This window comes from Pan paniscus, chromosome 2 (genome assembly GCF_029289425.2).
Source record: "Pan paniscus chromosome 2, NHGRI_mPanPan1-v2.0_pri, whole genome shotgun sequence".
NCBI lineage: Eukaryota > Metazoa > Chordata > Mammalia > Primates > Hominidae > Pan > Pan paniscus.
In genome coordinates, this window is record NC_085926.1 from 99,757,020 (window position 1) to 99,781,891 (window position 24,872).

The window sequence follows — 24,872 nt, forward strand, 5'->3', positions numbered from 1 at the left end:
ACTTAAGGGAATATTTAGGGATATGAGACACATCTTCTTTCCTCATGGGTGCATGTACTAAGTGATGAATTATACAGAGTTTTTTAGGAATAACAAGGACTGCCACTGATTCCTGGGACCTTCAGAATGTCTCCAGGCAACTGGACCTTGAAATACAACTTAGAGGGAGAAAAGGGAATTTTTAATTTGCGATGCTATCTGTGTTATTCTCATGATAGAGATGGAAGTTTTTCTGTAGGACATTAACATGATTTTTCATCTACAGGGTAAAATTGAAAGTCAAAAGAAACAGGGTTGCTTCTTTCTTTTGCTTATTGAAAAAAGAGGTGTTTGTTTTCATTTTTCAAAATTACATTTGAACTTGCTTTAATTTTATTTTTAAAAACATTCATTTTTAATCAACAGATAAGTATATTTATGGGGTACAATGTGATATTTTATATATATACATTGTGGAATTAGTACATCAAGTAAATTAACATATCCATCACCTCACATACTTACTTTTTTATAGTGAGAATATTTAAAATCTCTTCTTTTAGCAGTTTTGAAATATATGATACATGATTATTTACTATGGTTACCATGTTGTGCAATAGATGTCTAAAACATTTTCCTTCTGAGACCTTGATTAATATTTCCCCATTGCACCTACCCGTCTAGCAGCCCTCTGGTAACCACTATTCTACTCTCTACTTCAACTTTTTTAAGTTCCACATATAAGTCAGTATAAGGCAAATATTGCATGAGATTCCACATCAAAGACATCTGTGTGTGGCTTATTTCACTTAGCATAACGTCCTCTAGTTTCATCCATGTTGTTACAAATGACGGAATTTCCCCAAAGAAGTATTTGGTTGCTAGTATGTGCTCATAAAACAGAAGTTAAAGCCCATGTCTTGAGAGAAATAATATTTATCTGTTAGGAGAATAAAATGTAAATGCCAATTTGATTTTTATAATTTAAATTATCATAAACAGACACTTCTCAAAAGAAGACATACATACAGCCAACAAACATATGAAGAAAAAGCTCAATATCACCGATCATTAGAGCAATGCAAATCAAAACCACATTGAAATTGTGGTTCTCACACCAATCAGAATGGCTATTATTAAAAAGCCAAAAAACAACAGATACTGGCGAGGTTGCAGAGAAAAGGTAACAATTTTACACTGTTGGTGGAAGTGTAAATTAGTTCGATCATTGTGGAAAGCAGTATGGTGATTCCTCAAAGAGCTAAAAGCAGAACTACCATTCGACCCAGCAATCCCATTACTGGGTATATACCCAGAGGAATATAAATCATTCTGCCATAAAGACACATGCAAGCAAATGTTCATTGCAGCGCTGTTCACGATAGCAAAGACGTGGAATCAACCTAAATGCCCATCAGTGACAGACTGGATAAAGAAAATGTGGTACATATGTACCATGGAATACTATGCAGCCATAAAATTGAGATAATATCTTTTGTGGGAGCATGGATGGAGCTGGAGGCTATTATCTTTAGCAAACTAACACAGGAACAGAAAACCAAATATTGCATGTTCTCACTTATAAGCGGGAGCTAAATGATAAGAACTTATGAACACACAGAAGGAAACAGTAGACACTGGGGTCTACTTGAGTGGGGGAGTTGGGAGGAAGGAGAGGAGCAGACAAGATAACTATTGGGTACTGGGCTTAAAACTTGGGTGATGAAATAATATGTGACACATTTTCCTATGTAACAAACCTTTACGTGCACTCCCAAACCTAAAATAGAAGTAAAAAAACCCAAACTTTTTAGACATAGATAAAAAAGATTGCAATGATCAGTGCAAATAGCAACATTTCTTGGCCTAATAATTAGAGAAAAATGGGTTATTTTGTTTTTCAGGCATAGACAGGTGTAGTGTAGAGTCTATCACTGATGGTGTTATTTATAATGAATGTTATGTTTATGTAATAATTTAAATAATAAACATTTTAGAATAAAGGCCCATTGATACAAAAAGGGGCAGAGTTCAGTGAAATAGGTATTCCCTTTACATTGATATTGTACCTTTTTGTTGTACTTAAAAAAAAATTGTTATTTGAAGCCACTTAATAAGGTATAATCAAAATATATGTGCTTGGTTTGAAGGTTTTTATGAACTTGAGTTTTCCTTGTTTCAGATTTAGTGGAGTTTAACTTGGGTAGTCCCAAGAATGTGGGTCCCTTCCTTGCAGTGGACCAGAAGCACAACATCCTGCTCAAATACCGCTGCCATGGTCCACCCATCCGCTTCACGACCGTCTTTAGCAATGAGCTCCATTATGTGGCGAATGAGCTGAATGGCATTGTGGGAGGGAAGAACACAGTGGTTGCCATAGCTGTATGGTCTCACTTCAGCACCTTCCCTTTGGAAGTGTACATCCGGCGGCTCAGGAACATCCGTCGAGCAGTGGTTCGGCTCCTCGATCGAAGCCCAAAGACCGTGGTGGTCATCCGGACGGCCAACGCCCAAGAGCTGGGACCTGAGGTGAGCCTTTTCAACAGCGACTGGTACAACTTTCAGCTGGACACCATCCTTCGGAGGATGTTCTCAGGGGTTGGAGTATATCTCGTCGATGCCTGGGAGATGACCCTGGCCCATTATCTACCGCACAAGCTGCATCCAGATGAAGTTATTGTGAAGAACCAGCTGGACATGTTCTTGTCCTTTGTGTGCCCCTTGGAAACCTAGCCTGTCTTGGAAGGGACTGGAGGAATCATATTCAATGACCTTCTCAATTGACCTGAGTTACAGAAAGTGGCCCCAGTGAGAGATGACTGCCCTTAATAAGTATAAAATTTCAAAAAGATCTGGACTTAATATGATGACTTATAAGGAGCTTAGAAAATGCAGGTTACATTTATATCTACCTATAGGATTTTATCCAATGTTGACTTAGCCATGGTAGAACTCTTAACTGCATCTACACACTATATTGCTCTTGTAACCAAAGATGCTAATGAGTGTATTTGAATTAGCTTCTCCTGGGAGGGGTGACTACTTTGCTAAAGAGTATGAAAAATGTTTTGATGGAAGGGACAAGTTTGGTTGGTAGTAGAGTGTTTGTAGCTTATCTGGTAAAGGAAATTGAGTGCATCTGCATGCATAGCACAAGTAATCCATCTTCTGGCGGTTAACTAGAGAAAGCTTATAGTCAGAGGCTCTTGTGAATGCACTGAAGACTGCTGTGTCTCAGGAGTTTCTCTTGATGATCTACCTTTTCTGAATTACTTGAAAAGGCCAATGTGCTTGGTTCGAGTTTTTTAGTGAATATTTACAATTTCCTGCTTTTATCTAGAAAAGAAGCAAAAGGGAAATATGAAAGCAGTATATATAAAATCTGTGCTTTGGAATTGATATTTGCATTTGGTGATTGTTTTTTATTTGATTCAGCTAAATTTTATGTGTTGAATACTTACTCTAGAATAACTACTTTTGGAACTGGAAGGGGGAAATCTGTAAATGGAAATTTATTTTTATGTTCTGAAATTTGAGGGTTTAGGAATTGACTTTTGTGTAAAGAATGCTACGGTATTATAAAGCTGTGGAAGTTTTTTCCACTAGTTTCAGGTGGTTTTTTTTTTGTTGTTGTTGTTATTTTGAACTACTTACCAAAATTAGAAGTTAAAATCTAATTAGAAATTAATAAGATACTAAAATTCATGACAGTTTTTTGTTCGTTTGTTTGTTTGTTTTTTGGTATTTCTTGATTTGGGCATAAAAGGCACACCCATTCTCTCATGCTTGGAAGAAGCTGCTATTCCTACTGGCTATCTAAGAAGAATGGAATTATTAATTTTATTTGACTTATTAATTTTAAACGAGTTTAATTTGGGATCATTTAGTAAGTACTCTTTTCTTTTTGAGCTGTGATAGATTATAGTCTAGTTTAAGTTGCTCCTAAGTAGACAGATGAAGAAACTAGGGAGGCTTTAGAGAGGAAGACAGATGCTTGAAGTATGAACAATATATACCCTTAGAAGAATGGGTCAAATAATTTGGGTTTTTAATTTAAAATAGGAGGGCCCCAGATCTTACTTTCCTGTCCTTGAGGAACACCTTCAAGTTTTTAAAGTATTTTAGAGGGAAAGAAGATTTTTAATTGTTTCTGAGCCTAATGAGGTAATAAAATATATTAAAATAGTTTAATTTTAATGGTCCTTACGCTTTACAGTACCTAAGGATCACTTGTAGTATCTGACAAAAATGCAGAATTAAAGAGTCATGGCAGGGTGTGGTAGCTCAAGCCTGTAATCCCAGCACTTTGGGAGGCCAGGCAGGAGGATTGCTTGAGGCCAGGAGTTTGAGACCAGCCTGGGCAACATAGTAAGACCTCATCTCTACAAAAAATAAAAAATTATCTAGGTGTGGGCCGACAGTCCCAGCTACTAGGGAGGCTAAGGCAGGGTGATTGATTGAGCCCAGTAGTTTGAGGCTGCAGTGAGTTATGATTGCGCCACTACACTCCCACTTGGGCAACAGACAAGAGATCTTATCTCTAAAAAATTTTTGTTAAATAATAAAAGAATTAAGGCCAGGGATGTTGGCTCACACCTGTAATCCCAGCAGGGATTATAGTCTCGGGAGGCTGAGGTGGGCGGATTGCTTGAGCCCGGAAGGTCAAGACCAGCCTGGGTGCCATGGTGAAACCCCATCTCTACAAAAAAATACAAAAACTAGCTGGGTGTGGTGACACCACCTGTAGTCCCCGCTACTTAGGAGGCTGAGGTGGGAGGATTGCTTGAGCCCAGGAGGCAGAAGGTTGCAGAGGTTGCAGTGAGCCTTGATTGTGCCACTGTACTCCAGTCTGGGCAACAGGGCAAGACCCTGTCTCTAAAAAAAAAAAAAAAAAAAAAAAAAAAAAAGAGGGACCATGATGCCTCTGGGATTTATGAAACCAACCTTTTTGGCGAGTGCTCAGTGATTCTGATGCAATGGTGGTATTCCACACTGTGAGAAACACTAAGAGAAGAGGTAAGATAGAATGAGGGAATAAACATGGCTTGTTTATTATTTTGGGGGATTTACCAATAACTAGTTTAATTCTGTTCATGATCCAATAGTATTGGTGATATTAGCTCCATTTTATAGATGAGGAACTCATGTTTAGATCTGAAATAAGGTATGTGAGAGTCCATATCTCTTTTCAGCTAAACTTGTGAGACTTTCGTAAAGAAGTGTTTGTATTTATTTATTTGTTTTTGAGACAGGGTCTTGCTCTTTTGCCCAGGCTGGAGTGCAGTGGCATGATATGGCTCACTGCAGCCTTGACTTCCTGGGCTCAAGGGATCCTTCTGCCTCAGCCTCCTGAGTAGCTGGGACTACAGGTATGTACCACCATGCCCAGCTAATTTTTGTATCTTTTTGTAGAGACTACATTTTGCCATGTTGTCCAGGCTGGTCTTAAACTCCTGAGCTCAAGCATCTGCCCACCTCAGCTTCCCAAAGTGCTGGGATTACAGGTGTGAGCCACTGTGCCCAGCCGAGAGTTTTTCTTGTCGTGAAAGAACTTGACATTTCCTCAAGGATTTATAAAGGAGGCTGAGGAGTAATTTTCCCAGGAGAATTTTAAAAAGAAAGAGGGCATTGCTCCTCCAGTGGTTTGGAATGATGCCACTTGATTGTGCAAATGATTTCTTATGATCTTGTCTGGTTTTCTGTTATTTTTTGATTTGGTGACATAGCTCTTAAAGATTTGGTGACACAGCTTCTTGAGTCACTTTCATCTCTCTTAAAAAAAAATTTTTTTTAACAACTTTTAAGTTCAGGGGTACATGTGCCAGTTTGTTTCATAGGTAAACTTATGTCATGGGGGTTTGTTGTATAGATGATTTCATCACCCAGGTGTTAAGCCTAGTACCCATTAGTAATTTTTCCTGATCCTCTCCCTCCTCCTACCCTCCACCCTCCAATAGACCCCAGTGTGTGTTGTTGCCCTTTATGTGTCCATGTGTTCTCATCATTTAGCTCTCACTTATCAGTGAGAACAACTTTCATCCCACATCTAATTTGTCTTTCTTCACTCTGGTGTGGAAATTTGATAGAGATTCCAATATCACTTAAACGTTTCCCAGAATATTTAGATAGAATAATTTAGTTTCTTCTGAAAAGTTTATTTTAGGCTAGTGCCACATGGTTGTGAATATTAGCATGGTAGCCAAATAATAGTTTGTTTAAATGTATATTTCCCAATATAAATATAAGGGGCATCATAATTTTTAAAAACTAGAAAATCTAGAAGAAAAATCTATGGATAAAATCCATAATTCTATCATCTGAATGCAATGAACATTAGCATTTAGGTATATTTTCTTGCAGGTTTTTTAACCATATACTTATAGAGAATATGTAATTTGGGTCTGTGTTTTTTACATATAAATATTTTTCTATGTTAAATAGTCTTCATAAGTTAATTATAAAGATCTGCTTAATAGTTCTGCTACTGCAGTTTTCATTATTAGATAAGTTGGTCATTATGGTTGGACATTTAGGTTTACAATATTAAAGCAGTGGTTTATATCAATTTCAGTGGTTTAAAATATGAATTTCTATTTTGGAATGAAAGTATTAATTTAATGTAGTGAATCTCATATTCCAGAACTGAGATGATTGATTTGATGCTATTTGTGACAGACAGAACCCATAATAAAGCCTTTCTATGCAAATTACATTTTATAGAATTATCCTACTAAAAGTAACCTTTCTTCAGCGAATGCAAAACAGACCTTTGGTGTTCCAGTATGATTCATTTTGCCATTCTGAACAACTATCATTTTAATTAAGACCATTTAACTGACACTTCCTGGATTCAGTTATTAAGTTTCAGATTGAAACTTGATCCAGTTTAATAACTGAATCCAGTTTCACATTTATCAATCTGAAAACTTAGTTTGCAGATTGGTAAATCAGGGTACTTGACAAGAATAAATATGGTACGCCTTTATATATTCATGTGTTACATGCCAGAAATGAGTTTGTTTCTGGACCCTGTTCAAGGAAATAGTGATGACTGAGAGAGGTACAGGGAAATAAACACCCAAGGGAAACAACAGAAATAAGCCTCCCCCAACTTTCTAAAAAACTGCTCAGCATTATCTCTGTGGGTTCTGGGTAAATTCAGCTATTTAACATCAGCTAGTCACTAATGCCAGAAATTCCACTTCAAGTGTATTTATTTTCTTGTGTTAAGCATTATTCTACCTGGTTTATGTCTACAATGTAGTATTAGTGTACTTAGGATTCTTGACACCTCAGTGTGCAATAAATAAAATTTTGAAGTTGTTGTTTTTCATTTGAAGGTGAGACCACAGCCCCTGAGTGCTAAGGGGACCTGGGAATCCTAGGGGAATGGAGGTGGTGGAAGATAAGAGGATGGTTGAGGGCAGGAGTTTAAAGGACACAGAAGCTAGGAGAGCAGAAAATGTACTCCACTAACTTCAGTCTAACTTGTCTCTTAAAAGTGCTTTTACATTTTAACTTTTTTAAAAAATGTGGGCCGGGCACAGTGGCTCATGCCTGTAATCCCAGCACTTTGGGAGGCCGAGGTGGGCGGATCACCTGAGGTCAAGAGTTCAAGACCAGCCTGACCAATATGATGAAACCCCATCTCTACTAAAAATACAAAAATAGCCGGGCGTGGTGGCACATGCCTGTCATCCCAGCTACTCAGGAGGCTGAGGTGGGAGAATCGCTTGAACCCGGGAGGTGGAGGTTGCAGTGAGCCGAGATCATGCCATTGCACTCTAGCCTGGGCAACAAGAGTGAAACTCTGTCTCAATAAATAAATAAATAAATAATAAAAAAGTGTGAACTTATATTTATATGTGTGTACATATATTTTCTTTTTTAATATTCTGGTTAAATGAGAGGCCATCGGGCCTCTTTTTGTTTTAAGAGTCTAATGATGTGTATATCTAATGCCCATTCCAGCTGGATTGTAACACTGCTTGGGGAAGATAACTTAAAAAAAAGTAGTACCGAGATTACAGCAGCTAGTGTCCTAAATGGAAAAGAAGTGAAACTAAATGTCATAGGAGAAATCCTTTCAGTTTTGTGCAGTGGTTCATTTGCTGTTAAATCTACCCCATTACCATTCCCCTTACCCCTTGAAAATAAAGTGATCTTCATGTTACAGGACCATTGCTTTATTTATGTCACAGATTTCTTGTCCTTTAATTAGTCAGTGAAGGCACATGATTGCGATACTACTTTTTGATTGCCGTATTGTAAAAGCTGTATTGTAAAAGGTAACTCCCTCCACCCGCCCACTGCACCCTCACGTTTAGGGGCCACACAGAAAAAGCGAAATAAGATGAGGTGAATCTAATGAGAAGGCAACTCTAATGCCCATCAGGAGATTCACTAGGACATTTTAAAAGGACGTCTTTAAGGAAAAAGTTTTGTTTGTAGATGTTGCCTCTGATTCCTCCCTGCGGCTCCAGTCCAGGTCTTGGAGCCGGCCCTCGAGGGGAATGTCCGGGACTCGGGTCGGTACCTTTTTGGTCTGGGAATTTCCAGTGTGCAGAAAAAAAATCCACAAATCTAGGCCTCGCTGCCCCCTCCCTGCCTCCTGTGGCCCTCCTCAGTGCCCACGCAACCCGGTTCGAAAGAGAGGATGACCGTATTCTGCATTTTAGAAAACAGGCTCTTAGCTTCCCCCGCCCCCGTCCTCACTTGAGTGGAGAACTGAAAGCGAACGCTATAAAGGGCGCCAGTGAGAGGGGCTGGCCTCCTCTTGCCACGAGGTCAGACGGCGAGTTCTTAGAGAAAAAGGCTGCTTAGCTGCTGCTTATCATGTAACCGCAAAAGGAAACTGATCGTCTTTCTCATGCTGTCACGTACTTGGGTTATTATCGCTGATTACAGCTGGAAACAATTGATTTGCTCTTACGTATTTGTGTGACTTGACTCTTCAAACACAAAGGTATATTTTTATTATTTGATATTTTATTAAAATATCTTAAATGGTAAGATTTTTTTTTTCTTTTTCTTTCCTATTCCCATAGTCAGATTCTTAACTTTGGAGTCACTCTCTTATGTTTGAGTAGCCATACTTGCTTTGGGGCAAAATATTGGGGGATAGTTTTTTGGAGAAAGAAAATCTGGGATGTTTTTGTAGTTTAGTAATAGCAAGAATCATGTCTGTTTGCTTTAAAGGCCCAGGAAGGACTGAGATACTAATGGAGGAGATCGATAGAATGGGTGATGAAGTATCATAAATCTAATGTAACACTTTATCTTCTGTCAGTGACCTAGAACTATGATATCCCGAGGCAGAAGTCTCCCAGGAGATTTGATGTGTGGGTTTAGAGGTGTACTTTCCCACCAACCGTAGGCATGAAACTATATGGGAAAATATATCAGAGTAAATTGAAATACTTTATAGCATGCCCTCATTCATTCTTACAGCTGTAAAATTAAAATGTATGAATGGCCATTTTATGAATGAGGAAAACCTGAAATTTGATGATTTGGCTGGACCCCCAGATTCATGATAATCTGTATATGTTAAGGGGTTTTGTTTGAATAAAAGCACATTTCTAAATAGAATGGATTAGAGATTCTCTTCATTGGGATTAGTGAATTCGCTGCAGTGGCTGAAGGTGCTGTCCCAAAGAGGATGACAGTTATGTAAATTTTAAGCATTTGGTAATATATATTTCCTCTATTTAAATCTGACATCTAAAGAAATATCTGGCTGGGTGGAATATTTTTTTGCTTCTGTTAGACAGTAGGTTGTTTAGACAATAAAAGGAGAGAAAAGTTTATCCTAGTCTCATTCACCACCCCGCATAATCCCTGATGGAGCAGGGCATCAGCCACACAGATCATCTAAACAGGCAGATAACCCTGCCTGTTTATTTATTTGGCCTCAGAATATGGTGTATGGTCCACCACCCCTCTCCACCGTCTTTCTAACATCATCCTGCTGAGGCCAAAGACACAGTTGGGCAGGGTACAGGCGTGGAGCACTGCGGTGGCAGAGTCAGTCTGAGAGGAGTTAGCACATGACATCAGTGCACAGTGCAGATGACGGAAACATTTGGCAGCATCCTCTCCAGTGTGGAGGTGATGACCGAGGTCAGCATAATCCAGCTGTTCAGATACAGACTTTTCCTCACTGAGGAAGAGGAGGCAAACCCTTCTCTTTCTTGTCCTGTAACAGACAAGACAAGAAAGCTCTCAGAGAGCAAAACAAACCCTTTCAGAAGCTACAGAGCCATGGAAAGCATTACTGAGGGGAAAGATTTTCTAATTGTTCTGAGACCAATAATGAATTGCTCCTGAAAACACCATTTTCTTTTGGCTCATAGCTGACACTGATCTGGAGGCCTCTTGATTTTTTTCTCCCAGGTTAACAAGAAGATCTCGAGGGCCCTGGCTGAACTTCACCTTTTGGCTTTCTTGGCCTGATGCTGAACTCTCGAGGGTGAGAAGGGCTGATATTTCTAAACAAGTAGCATCCAGCTTGTTTACCTAGCTTCTGGCTGATGTCAAAAGGGGCGGTGGGATTTTTCTAAGATTTTTCTCTTAAATTAGACATTTTTTTGAAGTTGCTACAAAATTACTATGAATTTTATTTATAGGCATTTTACTGTGATTTCATGAGAACTAAGATTGTGTGTGTGTGTGTGTGTGTGTGTGTGGTTTAGTAGTATTTTTTTAAACCAAGTTGTTGAATTTCTGCTATTTTCCATAGCAAGAGGACATATGAATACATCTAAGAGGGGAATTCAGCTCTCTGCTTACTGACAGTTTCAGGGTTATGTAATCTTTAACAGGCTTGGAGAGCATCATGCCCCCTCTCAGTTTTGGTGAAGAGGCTCCTTAAAACTAGCATATGTGGTTTCTGATTGAAGCACTTTCTGTTCCTTTAATTTGGGATTGTCTGTGAAGTAAAATACCTTCTTTTCAAACGTAGCAAATGAAAATATTTACTGCCGCTGATGGAGTTAGTGGATTGGGAATTAACACTTATTAAACACTTGTTTTGGGAGCTTACCAGCAAGATCTCATTTAGCCCTACAGCATTTTTTAGATAGCTGTAATTAGCTTTATTTTATTTATTTATTTTTGTAACTTCAACTTTTATTTTAGATTCAGGGGGTGCATGTATAGGTTTGTTACCTGGGTGTATTGTGTGATGTTGAGGTTTGGGGTACAACTGATCCCATCACCCAGGTACTGATCATAGTTATTTTTCAGCCCTTGCTTTCCTCCCTCTCTCCCCCATCTAGCAGTCCTCAGTGTCTTTGTTGCCATCTTTATGTCCTTGAGTATCCAATGTTTAGCTCCCACTTATAAATGAGAACATGTGGTATTTGGTTTTCTGTTCCTGTGTTAATTCACTTGGGATAATGGCCTCCAGCTGCATCCATGTTGCTGCAAAGGACATGATTCTATTCTTTTTTATGGCTGTGTAGATTTCCACAGTGTATACGTACCACATTTCCTTTATCTAGTCCACTGTTGATGGGCATCTAGGTTGATTCCATGTCTTTGCTATTGTAAGTAAGTGCTGCAGTGAACATACAGGTGCATGTGTCTTTTTGATAGAATGGGAAATATAACCACGACAAATGGTGAATTCTGTCATGGTTGTATTAAACAATAATCACAATGCTACATTCTCTATACATGATACCAAATATCTGAATTAAACTTATCAAAATACTGTTAATTACCTAGATGTTATATCTATAAAATGCCAACCTCCAGATATTTGGAGACATTAAAAATGATTTTTTCACTGTTTGTTCAGATATTTAGCAACATGCAGGCACTTTTAATATTGGTAGAAGACTTTTGGATATGTTTTAGCATTGAGTAGTTTATGTGCATCCCCATTCCTCTGATTGTTTCAGTCAAGTTTGCTAGACAGCCTAGTACTGTGAATCTGTAGAGGGTCTAATATTGTAAATCATGCGTTCTTAGAGAGGGTGATATTATCTCCAAGAGGGCAAAAATGGGTTCTTCAGGGAAAAATCTTAGCTATTACAATAGTTTGTGGCCCCCAAAGGGCCATAGTACATAATAGATATACAGTATATCTGTGATATTAAACTTTCATCAGGGGATGATTAGGAAAAAGATGTCTAAAAAGACCCTGTAGTGGGGTCTAATACTGAAAGAAAGGTTGAGACATGTCATTGTAAATGCTCTGCATGTACTTATTCAACTGAGGTCAAAAGATTTTTCTGTGGTTTGTTGTCTTTTTGTGTCTTGCTTTGTGTCTACATCCTCATTTTTCATGGATTTTAAAAGTACTGGTTTCCAGAGGGGGAACAACGTTTTTAGTTTCTTTTCTTTTCTCTTTTCTCCTCCTCCTCCTTTTTCTCCTTCTCCTTCTTCTCCTCCTTCTCCTCTTTTTCTTTTTCCTCTCTCTCTCCTTTCTTTTTTTTGGATACAGAATCTCCCTCTGTCGCCCATGGTTGGAGTGCAGTAGCCCCTTCTTGGCTCACTGCAAACTCCGCCTTCTGAGTTTAAGTGATTCTCATGCCTCAACCTCCTGAGTAGCTGGGACTACAGGCACATGCCACCACGCCCAACTAATTTTTGTATTTTTAGTAGAGTGGAGTTTTACCATGTTTGCCAGGCTAGTCTTGAACTCCTGACCTCAAGTGATCCATCTGCCTCAGCCTCCCAAAGTTTTGCCTTTTTTTTTGAGACAGAGTTTTGCTCTGCCACCCAAGCTGGAGTGCAGTGGCATGGTGGCATGATCATAGCTCACTGTGTCCTCTACCTTCTGGGCTCAAGTAATCCTCCTGCCTTAGCCTCATCAGTAGCTGGGACTACTACAGGTGCATGCCAGCATGCCAAGCTTCTTTGTTCTTTTTTCTTTCTTTCTTTCTTTTTTATTTTTTATTGTAGAGATGGGGCTTGCTATGTTACCCAGACTGGTCTCAAACTCCTGGCCTCAAGGGATCTTCCCACCTTGGACCCCAAAGTGCTGGGATACAGGTGTGAGCCACCATGCCTGGCTTCATATTTATTTCAGGAAAGCTTTATTGATTATATCCTTAAATACTTTAAATATATATTTTTAAATTGTGATGAAAGATACATAAAAGTTGCCATCTTATCCATTTTTAAGTGTACAGTTCAGTGCCACTAACTGTATTACACTTTCATATTACAACTTTTGCCACCACCCATTTCTAGAACTTTTTCATCTTCCCTTTGACTGAAACTGCATATCCATTAAACAATAATTCTACATTTCTCCCTCCCCCAAGTCCCTGGCAACCACCACTCTACTTTTTGTCTCTATGAATTTGATGACTCTACATACCTTATGTAAGTGGAATCATATAATACCTATCTTTTTATGACTGGTTTATTTCATGTAGCGTAATATTTTCAAGGTTCATTCATGTTGTATAAATGTCAGAATTTCCTTCCTTTTTAAGGCCGAATAATATTCCAGCGTGTGTGTAGGTGTGCATACCACACTTTGTTTATCCATTCATCTGTCCATGGACACTTGGATTGTTTCTTTTGGCTATCATGAATAATGCTGCTGTGAACATGGGTGTACAAGTATCTGTTTAAATCCTTGCTTTCTTTACTTTTGGGGATATGTCAAGTCATTCTATGTTTAATTGTTTTAGGAACTGCCATACTATTCTACACAGTGGATGCACCATGATGAATTTGTTTTTAATTCATTTTGTGCAGTATTTGGCACAGTGCAGTGAATAAGTGCGTACACCATGAATATGTGATAGAAAATGACACGAAGTTCTGAGTAAATCTGCGCAGTGATTCGGCACCACTATTAAAACACCGTCTCCTATTTATTCACCCTTGCATGTCCACATACTACAGTGCACACACTTATGAAGATGTGCATGGTTGAGAATAACTCCTATGAGAATCATTGAGGTAATGCACTTAGATTCCATGTGGGTCAGATCTTTTTGGAAATTTGGACCGCTGGCAGTGCAGTTCCACATCTTAAACCTAGGGAGGCTTGCTGGAGGTTTAAAAGGGCCAGAGCTACAAAGGTGATCCATAGATGTGGGGATTAGGTCTTGTGAATGAAGATGAACTGAGGACACTTTGAAGATAGGAATTGTGTGAGTTCTGATTTTTACCCTTCTCCTCCCCTTCCACACCCATTCCCTCACCTCTGTAGCATAGCACAGGGTGACTTCATAAATTTTGGTTGAACAAATAACCCAGGGTGGAAAAAAAATGAAATGATGATTTATTTTTTAATCATAACAGCTGTGAAAAGTTGTTCTGAAGGCCATAAGAACTTTCTATGTTGTATGTTTGCTATGGGAAAAGGAGGTGCGTTTAATTTGAGGTGGAAGATAAGAGTTTGGAAACTGAAAGTGATCACTGGGCAAGGCTGCCAAATTTACCCTTGGCATTTCTAGTGTCTTGAGAGATGAGCTGTCTGAAAGATGGCAGAGGCTGATATATCATGGACCTTCCCAACCCTGCTCTTCTGTGGTAAGGTTTCGTATCTTGTAAACAGCCAATGAAAACAGTTCTGTGTGTTTACCTCTAGTATTGAACAGTATCCAGCATTTAGATAAGAAAGGGATTGTTAAACCCAACACTAATGTCAAAATCTAGGGCAGAGTGACAGATTGCAGCCAAATTGTAGCAGGCAGGAGGTGGACTGGGTGGTGATAATAATGTTAAAGGACATGCTTTCTCCACCCCATACCTCACTTAGGTTTGTTGGCTCTCCAAACTTCATGGTTGTTCATTTTTGGGAGCCTCTCTTAAAATGCAAATAACCTTTAAGAAGGGTTACTGTTGATGCCTTGGTGGGAATTAATTTTTAGATTCTTTCTTGAAATTTTACTGGATAAGTAGGGCACAGAGACTGCCCCAATCAGAGTGCAGATAAGGGGTGAGGTAGAGTGGCAGGAGCAGTGCAGGGAACAGAATGTGAAGGTTAAAATCAGACTTGGTACCTCCCCAACTCTCCTTCAGCTGGCTTTCAGGTTTCTGTTCTTTGTGCCACCACTATCATCCTCAAGGCCTTGGAGTTACCTCTGACCCTCATCTCTCTTTTCCCTGCCCAGCCCTGCCCTGCCCTTCCCTTACCTCCTTCTCTCTCTCTCTCCTTCTCTTTCCTTCCTTCCTTCCTTTCCCTTTTCCTTTCCCTTTCGCTTTCCTTTCCTGTCTCACTCTGTTACCCAGGCTGGAGTGCAGTGGCTCTATCTTGGCTCACTACAATCTCTGCCTCCGGGGTTCAAGCAATTCTCCTGCCTCAGCCTCCAGAGTAGCTGGGACTACAGGCACCCGCCACCACGCCCGGCTAATTTTTGTATTTTTAGAAGAGATGGGGTTTCACTGTGTTGGCCAGGCTGGCCTCGAACTCCTGACCTCAGGTGATCCACCCGCCTCAGCCTCCCAAAGTGCCGGGATCACAGGCGTGAGCCACCACACCCGGCCCCTCCCCTGTCTTTCTGTGTTCAGTCTCTTGCCTATAGATTAAATGTGTGAAATCTCTAAACAGTTCCCCTCTTTCCATGCCCAGGAGCACCACTTCAGTTCAGACCTCCATGACCTGTCACATTGACTGTTGCAGAGTCTTTCCTGATCACTTCCACACAGCTGCCACTGTGATCGTGTTTTTATCTTGTTCGAAACCCCTGAATGGCTCCCCATCACATCTGCTGTCCATTGTTTGCAGGCAGCATCAGGGCCCTGAAGGGTTCCAGACTTGACTCTGTGGTCCTCCTCTTCTCCTATGTTCTCTTCAAGTTGGGCCGATGGTCCAAAGAGGCCAAAATGCTTAACAATGAAGTATTAATTAGAACTTTGAAAAATGAGTAATAATTATAACTACCATCATTGAGTGTATATTATGTGCCAGGAGTTGTGCTAGGCATCTCATGACACTACCACATTTAACCTACCTACTAGCTGAATGCAGTTAATATACCCATTTTATGGATGAGAAAAGAGTCTTAGAGAAATTAATTAAAGCTGGACGGTTATTAAGTGAATGGAGCTTGGATTTGAACCCAGGTTTGTTTAACTTCAGAACCCCATGCTTTTAATCAAGGGAAGAAGAATATTACAGGCAAGAATTCTAGCTCGGGTAAAAATTTGGAGGCAAGAATTAGTGTGCTATTTTAGAAGATATTCATAAGGACTGCATGCTGAAGAATAGAGATAGAAGTATGATGGGATAATGTTTTAGTTTGCTAGGGCTGCCGTAACACAATACCACAGGCTGCGTGGCTTAAACAACAGAAATCTGTTTCTCACTGTTCTGGGAGACTGGAAGTTCAAGATAAGGTGTTGGCAGGTTTGGTTTCTCCGAGGCCTCTCTCCTGACTTGTACATGGCCGCCTTCTCACTACGTCCTCACGTGTGGCGTTTTCTCTGTGCATGGGCATCCCTGGTGTCTCTACCCTCTTATAAAGATACCAGTCAGATTAGATGAGGACTCACCCCGACAGCCCATTTTTAACTTACACTCTTTAAAGGCCCCATCTCCAAACATAGCCACATTCTGCGGTACTGGGGGTTAGGACTTCAACATGTGAATTTTGGGGGGACACCATTCAGTCCATAACAGATAGGTTTGATGTAGCTTGATTTTAGAGGATGTGAAAACCAGGCACAGACATTTAGTTTTGATATGGAAGGTCATAAGGTCCAATTGTGGTTCAGCAGGGGAAAACATGAATATCATTGCTTCCTCAAGCAAACTTCTAGCTACTCTTAAACATAAAGGTAGTTAGAATTAGTAGAGTACTAAGGGATGAATGGGGACCATTTCGGAGAGGGAACTATTAACACTTTTCTATAGTGGAATGAAAGAGTAGAAACAGTCAAATCTTTAATTCCTCTAGAGGTTTCTGGAAAAATGAAGATAATCCTTTGGTGAGGGTAGAGGGACAGAGTGGGGAATATGGCAAGTTTCATTTTAGACTTGATTATACTCTTGGCAACATGGAATTAGAACTCAGAGAAAAGGTCAGAGCTAGTAATAGGAATCAACTCTAGACAGGTCAGAACTGAACCTGTGGAAGTGGGTAAGATTGCTCAGACTTCAAAAAGGACAAGAGACAAGAATTCTCACATCTGAAACTGCTTTGTTGTCACACTGGTTTGGAGGATAGTAGGGAGGCTCTCCGGGAACTCTCTACGTAAAATAACACCTCTGGCTTTCTTCCTTGACCTTGCTTTGCTTTTCTTCTCAGCACATCATGGCCACCTGGCATTATCTTATATAGCTTTTTGATTATTGTCTGTCTTTCCCAGTAGAATGTAAGCTCTGTAAGGGCATCGATGGCCTTTCTGTTCAGTACTATATTCGTAGTATCTGGAAGCGTGTCCGGAACATTGTAGGTGGTCAATAAATATTTACTGAGTGAATCCATGAATAGGTGAATTTCTATAATCAATATAATTTAATTTGATAATTAGATTGCTGGATATTTCCCTTTTATCTTTTCTTAAAGTAAAAATTTGTTCTTTAACAAATGTCTTTTAATAAATGAACGTACAGACACATGTGTTTGAGAATCTCTAAATATCCAACCTAAAAACTTGGGTTTGTTTCTGTGTTTTCCCTTAACTTGTACTTTCCCCAAACCAAGATCACCTGGTCTCTTCTCTGCTACATCATTTCTTTATGACAAAGTAGTTATGACTCTCTTTAAAAAGCCAGGCATTTCAGCACTCTGGTTACTTTGATCAGGCTATCTATTCATATCTACTTTTACATTTTTTGTAACTTTCAAAGGTTATTTGTGGAGTCCTTGGTTTCTGTGAGGTCTCTTTTCCCTTTGCTCGCCATACCTGTATTTAAAGATTCCCATCTCATTGTACCGATGTGGGTGCCAGATCATATGAACATAAGAAATCTGTTTACACCATTCTCCATTCTTTTCTCTGGGAGTAGTGTCAATTATGGGATGGTGTGATGAAGTCATAAAATACAACCTTAGGTAGGATAGGCATTTAAACCAAGTCCACTCTCTTTCCTTTTTCTAAGGGATCATAATCAAAGGTAAATGTGAATCTACTTGTATTTTATACAGGTGAAGACTCAGTAAATCTAGCTTTTCTTTTTCACTAGTCTGAGTGGTATACCTGGCACTAGAATTATTGTGTTAAGTCATTTAAAGCAGTGACTCTTCAGCAGATGGGGAATTCCTCCTTAAAGGACTATTAAAAAATCACTGAGGAAGTGTTTTCAAGGGCCACACATCCCCTTTTTGAAAATCATAGTGGGTGATTGAGCCACAGCACTTAGCTTGAGCAACAGAGTGAGATCCTGTCTCAAAAAAAAAAAAAAAAAGAAAAGAAAAAAGAAAAAAAAAAAAGAAAAATCATACAGGCCACAGAGCACCTTTCTGATGGGGCATGCCATACCTGTCAGGTGGAAAACACAGGGTTGAGAATCACAGATCAAAGAATCTGAGAGTTAAACTGAACAGAGAACATGTAAAACTAAAGGGTGTCTTTGTTGGTTTCCATCCTCTCCTCTTTACTGCCGAATTAACTTTTGGTCCCCCAGACCCTAGTCTGCTAGAATTTTATGGACGTTTAACACCGTATGGAATGATGTAGGCTGATGGGAAGAGGACACTCTGCAGGGCAACAGGACAAGTCTATAAAATCCAGAATCAGATTAGGAGATGAAATTCTGAGCATGATTGTTGGAAAAAAGAGAAAAAGAGAAGGACATCAACAAGAGAACCTGTTTACTGAACCTATGGCCAGTTTAGTACATCTTTAAGAACTGTTCACTATAATAGTTGTCTGACTTACAAATTCTACAGTTATGATATTTTTATAATTATGCTCTTTTGTAATCAGTTTGATTGCATACGTGTGAAAGTGCTCTGGGAGAAAAATTCAATATAGATGCAAGGTATGACTAACAGCTTTTGTCCAACCTGTAATCTATCATTTTCCATTCCCTGTAGCCATATGCACACAAATAAGAGGGAGATTTACTCAATGGTCATAATAATTTATGGGAACACGAATGGAACTAACACTTATTAAGCATCTAGGATGTGTCAAGTACTTGACATACATTGTACATTATCTCATGCCATATTAGAAATTTGATTTAGATACTAGTATCTCAATTTATAGGCAAGTAAACTGAGGCTCAGAGATTAAGAGATTTGCCCAAGGTCACGTAGCTGGTAAATGCTACAGATAGGTATGCAGGCTTCAAAGCCATGACGCTGCAGTGCCTCTAAGCACTTTTGCTTAAAGCAAGGGTTGGCAGACTTTTTCTGTAATGGGCCAAATAGTAAACATTTTAGGTTTTGTGGGCCAAGAGACAAGATGGAGGATATTATGCAGGCACTTATATAAACATTTAAAATGTAATCATTTTAAAATGTAAAAACCATTTTTAGGTGACAGCTGTGCAATAGGTTGGATTTGGCCTGCAGGCCGTAGTTGCCAACTCCTGGCCTAAAGTATCCAGAAAATGTAAGCAAAAGCAATTTTGGGGAGGTAAGGTGATTGTTTGAATAAATAATTGTCATCAACTTTGTATTAAATTTGCATAGTCTTTCAGTAACTGAGAATTCAGTTTTCCTCACTAATTCCAGTATTAAATTATCCCTTCATAAAATTCTTCCTGTTGATAGCCATGCATGTTTGATGTATTTTGTCTGTTAGTATGCATTGTGTTTGGCAAGATTTCATAACTGCATATTTTACCTCGCTCTTTGACCATTCTCCCAGCTGTTACATACGTTAGAGATAATGTGTGTATATAAAGTACATAGTATTCCGCATATGGCAGATATTAAATAGTGGTAGCTATTATAAACATTATCAGTGTTCCAAAGTATTATTATATTATGGATCTATAATTTATTATTTTGTTGGTATTAATATATGTTACATATGATATAAGCTGATTTCTCCTCAGATCTTAAATATTTTTATAACTAGTCTTTCTGTCTGGCACACACTACTGTCCTTGTTTACAGAAATTCAATATAAATCCCTAGAGACTTATAAAAACAAACAAAAATTTCTTAAAATCCCCCAAAACAAAAAACCTCAAGTTTTAAATTCTGAATTAAAAGTTCCAGAATTAAAATTCTTCTTGAAAAAATGTGGCATATAAGGCATTCATGCCTTTAAATAAGACATAAAATTATATTCTTATCCCTCATTCAGTTTGACAAATATGTGTTACCTGTATTAAAAAGGGAAGGGGGAAGAAGATTTTGGATATGAAAGTTTTGCAAAACATAAATTCTAATCAACATGTTTATGAAGCAACTATGTACTGAACATTTACAAGTACTGTACTCCATTTCTAGATTAGTGAGCTCAATTTAAGCTCAATTTAACTCACCTTCCAAATTTAGCCTTTTCTTTGGGGGAAAAGAGGTTTAAGTCAAAATATAAAGGAAAAGTATAATGGTTAGAAGTTTCTTAGCTTTAGGCCTTTGCAGATCCATGTAGGCCAAACCTCATACAAAGGAATGGTGAAGGGTCTTTTGTCAAAAATTTTCTTAATTTCTGTGGATCCTAAAATTCAACTATAAAATATTCAGTTCTTTGGGGTTAATTGCCTTCAAAATTTTTTTTCTCCTTAAAAAGTAAATATTACCAGGAAAAGTAACAGTTATCATTTATTTGTAGTACAATGTAAATTAGCTTATTAGTTTTCTTCCTGAAAACTGAGGTCCTTTCCCAGAGCATGTACATTTTTTACAGTAGAAGGGTACAGGGATGGGTAATTTTGAACTATGTATTACTGTCTCGAATCTGCGGATTTGTGTAGGAAAGAGTGTCACAAAGAAGAATGGAGAGGAAAAAAGGAGGGAGAAAGGGGAGTTGGGATTAGAAGATACTTTTTGGTCCTTCACCATTCTGTTTTAAGGCAGTTCAGATTTTAGTGTCCTTTAAAGCAGGCAAGAGTTGACAGTATTCCCACATTCAGTGTTTAGGAGGATGCTTTCATTCATATGTGTGGAAATGAAACTTTTGGAGTTGTCAACAAGTCAGAGAAAGCAGAAGAAGCCATGGAACTTGTAATGCTCTCTGCCTTTTTGGACAAAGCTCACCTACCTCATTTTTACCTCTTGGTGTCTATAGTGGATAAAGTTCATCATTATAAATAGAAACCAGAAAACACTCTCATGAGCTAAGAACCATTTACAGGGTGAAAGTTAGGAAAGTGCATTTGTTTCATGTGGATGTTTTGTGTGAGTTTTGATTATTACTATTAGAGAGTGTGGTACACAGGTAGCCCTTCAGACTAACACCAAACATCACTCCTTCATATATATGATTTTGTATGAACCATATGCATTTTATAGTATGTGGATATTTTCTGAAATCAAATGGAAGAACTTTTCATTTCTTTAGAAATGAAATGTTAAAGGGGAAGAAAAATTTGTTTTGTTTTTGGTTTAAACACTTGGATTTCTGCTGGGCTAGAAAGATGGGATGCTGCAAAGGTATTTCAGGGTACTGTAGCATTGCTGTGATTCAGGGTCTGTTTATAAGGCATCTGTTTATTGGGATGTTCAACTGTGTGACCTGACTTTGTGCAAGGTGCCTCTCTGGCCGCCCATCAGGGGACAGACCTTGTGTACCTGCTGGGAAGCAGTGGAGTTACTTTACATAGTGGATGACTCACTCACACATAGTGGGTGCTCAGAAAATATTTGTGAAGAGGACAAAGTGGTATATGGCATCTCCTTTGATGCTTTCATATAAAAGGAAGTTGCAGAGAGATGACTCCGGGGACACTATTAATTTTGTCTTCACACAATCAGTCCATAATATGCAAAGTTGTACATACTATACATACAGTACTTAACGGGGTATCAAGTTTATTCTCTTAGCACTGAGCAGGATGTTCTGAGATGTGCAAACCTTTTGCTAATTCATCTGTATGATGATTAGGTTACTGGTTGGAGAAATTTCCTCAATATGGTATACTGTGCTTTGATATCAGGTGCTAATAATTTGCTGCAAACAGGACCTAGAGAATTACTTTTAAAGACAACCTTTTGATCTTTCCAGATTAAAACATACAAAAGAATAGGTTACACCATTGTAAGGAAACAGCTTACAGAACTTACTAACTACAGCTGTCTGTGCGATAGCCTGGTTGGTCAGGTGGCCTATTGGGAAGTATATAAGCGCCAGTAGAACTGAGTTCATATATCTCAGAAATAGTAATTGTTTCTATTACATGGATATCATATGGACCAGAATGTTCATACAGCCAGGTATAAGCTCCACAAAGACAGATTAGTGTTTGTCTGAGGTACCGCTGTGCCCCAGTACTTAGAAAAGTACCTGACATTTATAAAGCACTACCATATTGAAGAATAACTAGAATTTGAAAATATGTGGACTGATTTACTCATCTGCATTAGAAAAATCTGTTAGGATACCCTGAAGTTTAAATGTTTCTTGAGATGTTGAAGTATGTTTTACATTGCTATGGGGATAATAACAAATTATTATTTTTAAGGAAAAGCATTCAACAAATCAACATATAAGATGATATCTGTTTTGAAAGCTCCTGAAAGATTTTATGTTCTTTACAAAGAATTCTGGGCAAAAGGCAGCTGGGTTTTTATATTTACAAGATAGATGAAAATAGTTTTATAATAATCCAAGTGCAGAGAATGAGGAGATTCTAATTCAAGGGGCCAAAGTATTTCTTTTGATGTCTGTACGGTATTGACATAAAATAATTTTGGAAGCATTTCCACTTGTTTCTACCATCCAGTTAAATACGTACCAAGTAACTACCTACTAAGTAACAGGTACTTGGCTATTGACAAGGGATACATGTCTTGGGAGCTTATAGTGGAATAGAGGAGACAGACTCATAAATGGTTAATTTTAGCACATCCTAAGAGCTATGATAGAAGTCTGTGTGGGGACTGAGAGGAAAGGCCCTTAGTCCAGAAGTGGGGTTGAGAGTTGGGGTCAGGGGAGGAAGGGAGGGTCAGGAAAGGCTCCAGAAGTGTTGGATATTAAGTGAGTCTTGAGTGAGTGTTGCGTATTAAGTGAGCATGAGATTTTGGTTGAGGAAGAGGAGAGAAGAACAGCAAGAGCAAAGTCTCAGAGCTGTGGGAAACTATACTCAGTTTCGTGTTACTGAAGGTAATGAGGAAGATGAAGCTTGTGAGGAAGGCAGGACTTGGACATCTGTCATTCTAAGAAGACTGGACTCCATGCTAAAAGCAGTAGAGAGCCACTGAAGGATTTTTAAATAGTGTAGAGCAAGCTTGTCCAACCTGTGGCCCATGGGCTGCATGTGGCCCAGGATGGCTTTGAATGTGGCCCAACACAAATTCATAAACTCTCTTAAAACATTATGAGATTCTTTTGTGATGTTTTTTCTTTTTCTTTTTTCATTTTCTTTTCTTTTCTTTTTTTCTTTTTTTTTTTAGCTCATCAGCTGCCATTAGTGTTAGTGTATTTTATGTGTGGCCCAAGACAATTCTTCTTCCAGTGTGGCCCAGGGAAGCCAAAAGATTGAACACCCCTGGTGTGGAGGAATTCTTAGAAGAATTCCTGGCATTCCAGCATTCCATTGGCATGCTGATGGCAGTCTGGAGGATGGGTTTTAAGTGGGCAAGGCTGGATGGGTGATCATTTGCATCAGGTAAGAGATAAAGGCCTGTCTTGGATAGTGGAAATTAGAGATGGAGAAGAGAGGAGGGTTTCAGAACCAGGTGTTCAACAATTATGAGTCCAATCTGGAACTTTTGAGTTGACTGATAGGACATTGCCTACATTCGATCCCTAAAAATTATTTAAATCTGTACTTACTAATTTATTTTTAAAAACTGTATTTTCTAAAAAAAAAAAAAAAACTTCATGCAAACAGTATTGTTTCACATCTTTGCAACTTTCTTAACATCCGGTTTTACAGAAACAGATTTTCATATTTGCTTCTGCATTTAATTTGTTGCAGTTGACCAGGTGCAGGGGTTTATGCCTCTAATCCTAGTGAGTTGGGAGGCTGAGGTGGGAGGATCACTTGAAGCCAGGAGTTCCAGACAAGCCTAGGCAACACAGCCAGACCCCATCTCTACAAAACATGAAAAATAAAAAAAATTAGCCAGGCCTGGTGGGGCATGCCTGTAGTCCTAGCTACTGGGGAGACTGAGGTGGGAGGAGAGACTGAGCCCAGGAGTTAGAGGTTACAATGAGCTATAATCATGCCGTTGCACTCCAGCCTGAGTGACAGAGTGAAACCCTGTCTCTTAAAAAAGAAACGTGTCACAATATCTTATGTTGGTGAAAATATAAAGAAAATCTGGTCTCATACACACATGTAGTTGGAAAAGGAAGAAATAGCTTAATAGTCTTTTCAGGTAATTTGGATATTCTAATTTAATATTATACCAAAACAAGTGGTAGTTCCTTAAAGGAGAGATGCAAGATGGAACCTGAAACCATATCAATGAACTTTTTATCTTCTGATACATTAAAATCCATTGGCCACATCTTCTGATACATTAAAATCCATTGGCCACTTTGAATGGCTCTTTCACCCATGTGTGATTTTATAATGTCTTGCATTGTTCATTTGGAAATTATTAGTTAATTGAGTTATGCAAATTTTCTAAATGTTGCCACATTTCATTATATAATATAAAAAAATCACATTTGTTAATAGTGCATCATCACTGGGCTCATCAAAAAAGTCTTCTAGAACTAGGAAGCTATCAAGCTCAAGGTGTCCAACAGAAGTTTCCCAAAATTGTAATTTTTATTTAAAAACTTGAATTTTATTATTGGCAACAAATACTGTTATTTTCCTTAACATGACAGGCTCACTTTGTTCATTAAAACACAAAACCAAACCAAACCAAAAACTGACAAATACCTGAGTCTGAAACAGT

The 24,872-nt window shown here is 38.7% G+C and overlaps 2 protein-coding genes across 11 annotated transcripts in view; both read left to right on the forward strand.

The window, feature by feature from the left end:
* NXPE3 (neurexophilin and PC-esterase domain family member 3) overlaps positions 1 to 8,152 on the forward strand; it is a 47,386-nt gene extending 39,234 nt beyond the window's left edge. For all 10 annotated transcript variants that reach the window (XM_003821934.5, XM_034957038.3, XM_055110223.3 and 7 more), the window contains one exon: positions 2,162 to 8,152. In XM_003821934.5, the coding sequence (XP_003821982.1) occupies positions 2,162 to 2,712 (551 nt within the window). In that variant the 3' untranslated portion in view covers positions 2,713 to 8,152. The remainder of the gene's footprint in view (positions 1 to 2,161) is intronic.
* Positions 8,153 to 8,300: 148 nt separating this feature from the next.
* NFKBIZ (NFKB inhibitor zeta) overlaps positions 8,301 to 24,872 on the forward strand; it is a 33,533-nt gene continuing 16,961 nt past the window's right edge. Inside the window, exons 1-2 of the mRNA XM_034957037.3 lie at positions 8,301 to 8,944; positions 10,375 to 10,450. The gene's annotated coding sequence lies outside the window, so the exon portion shown is untranslated. The remainder of the gene's footprint in view (positions 8,945 to 10,374; positions 10,451 to 24,872) is intronic.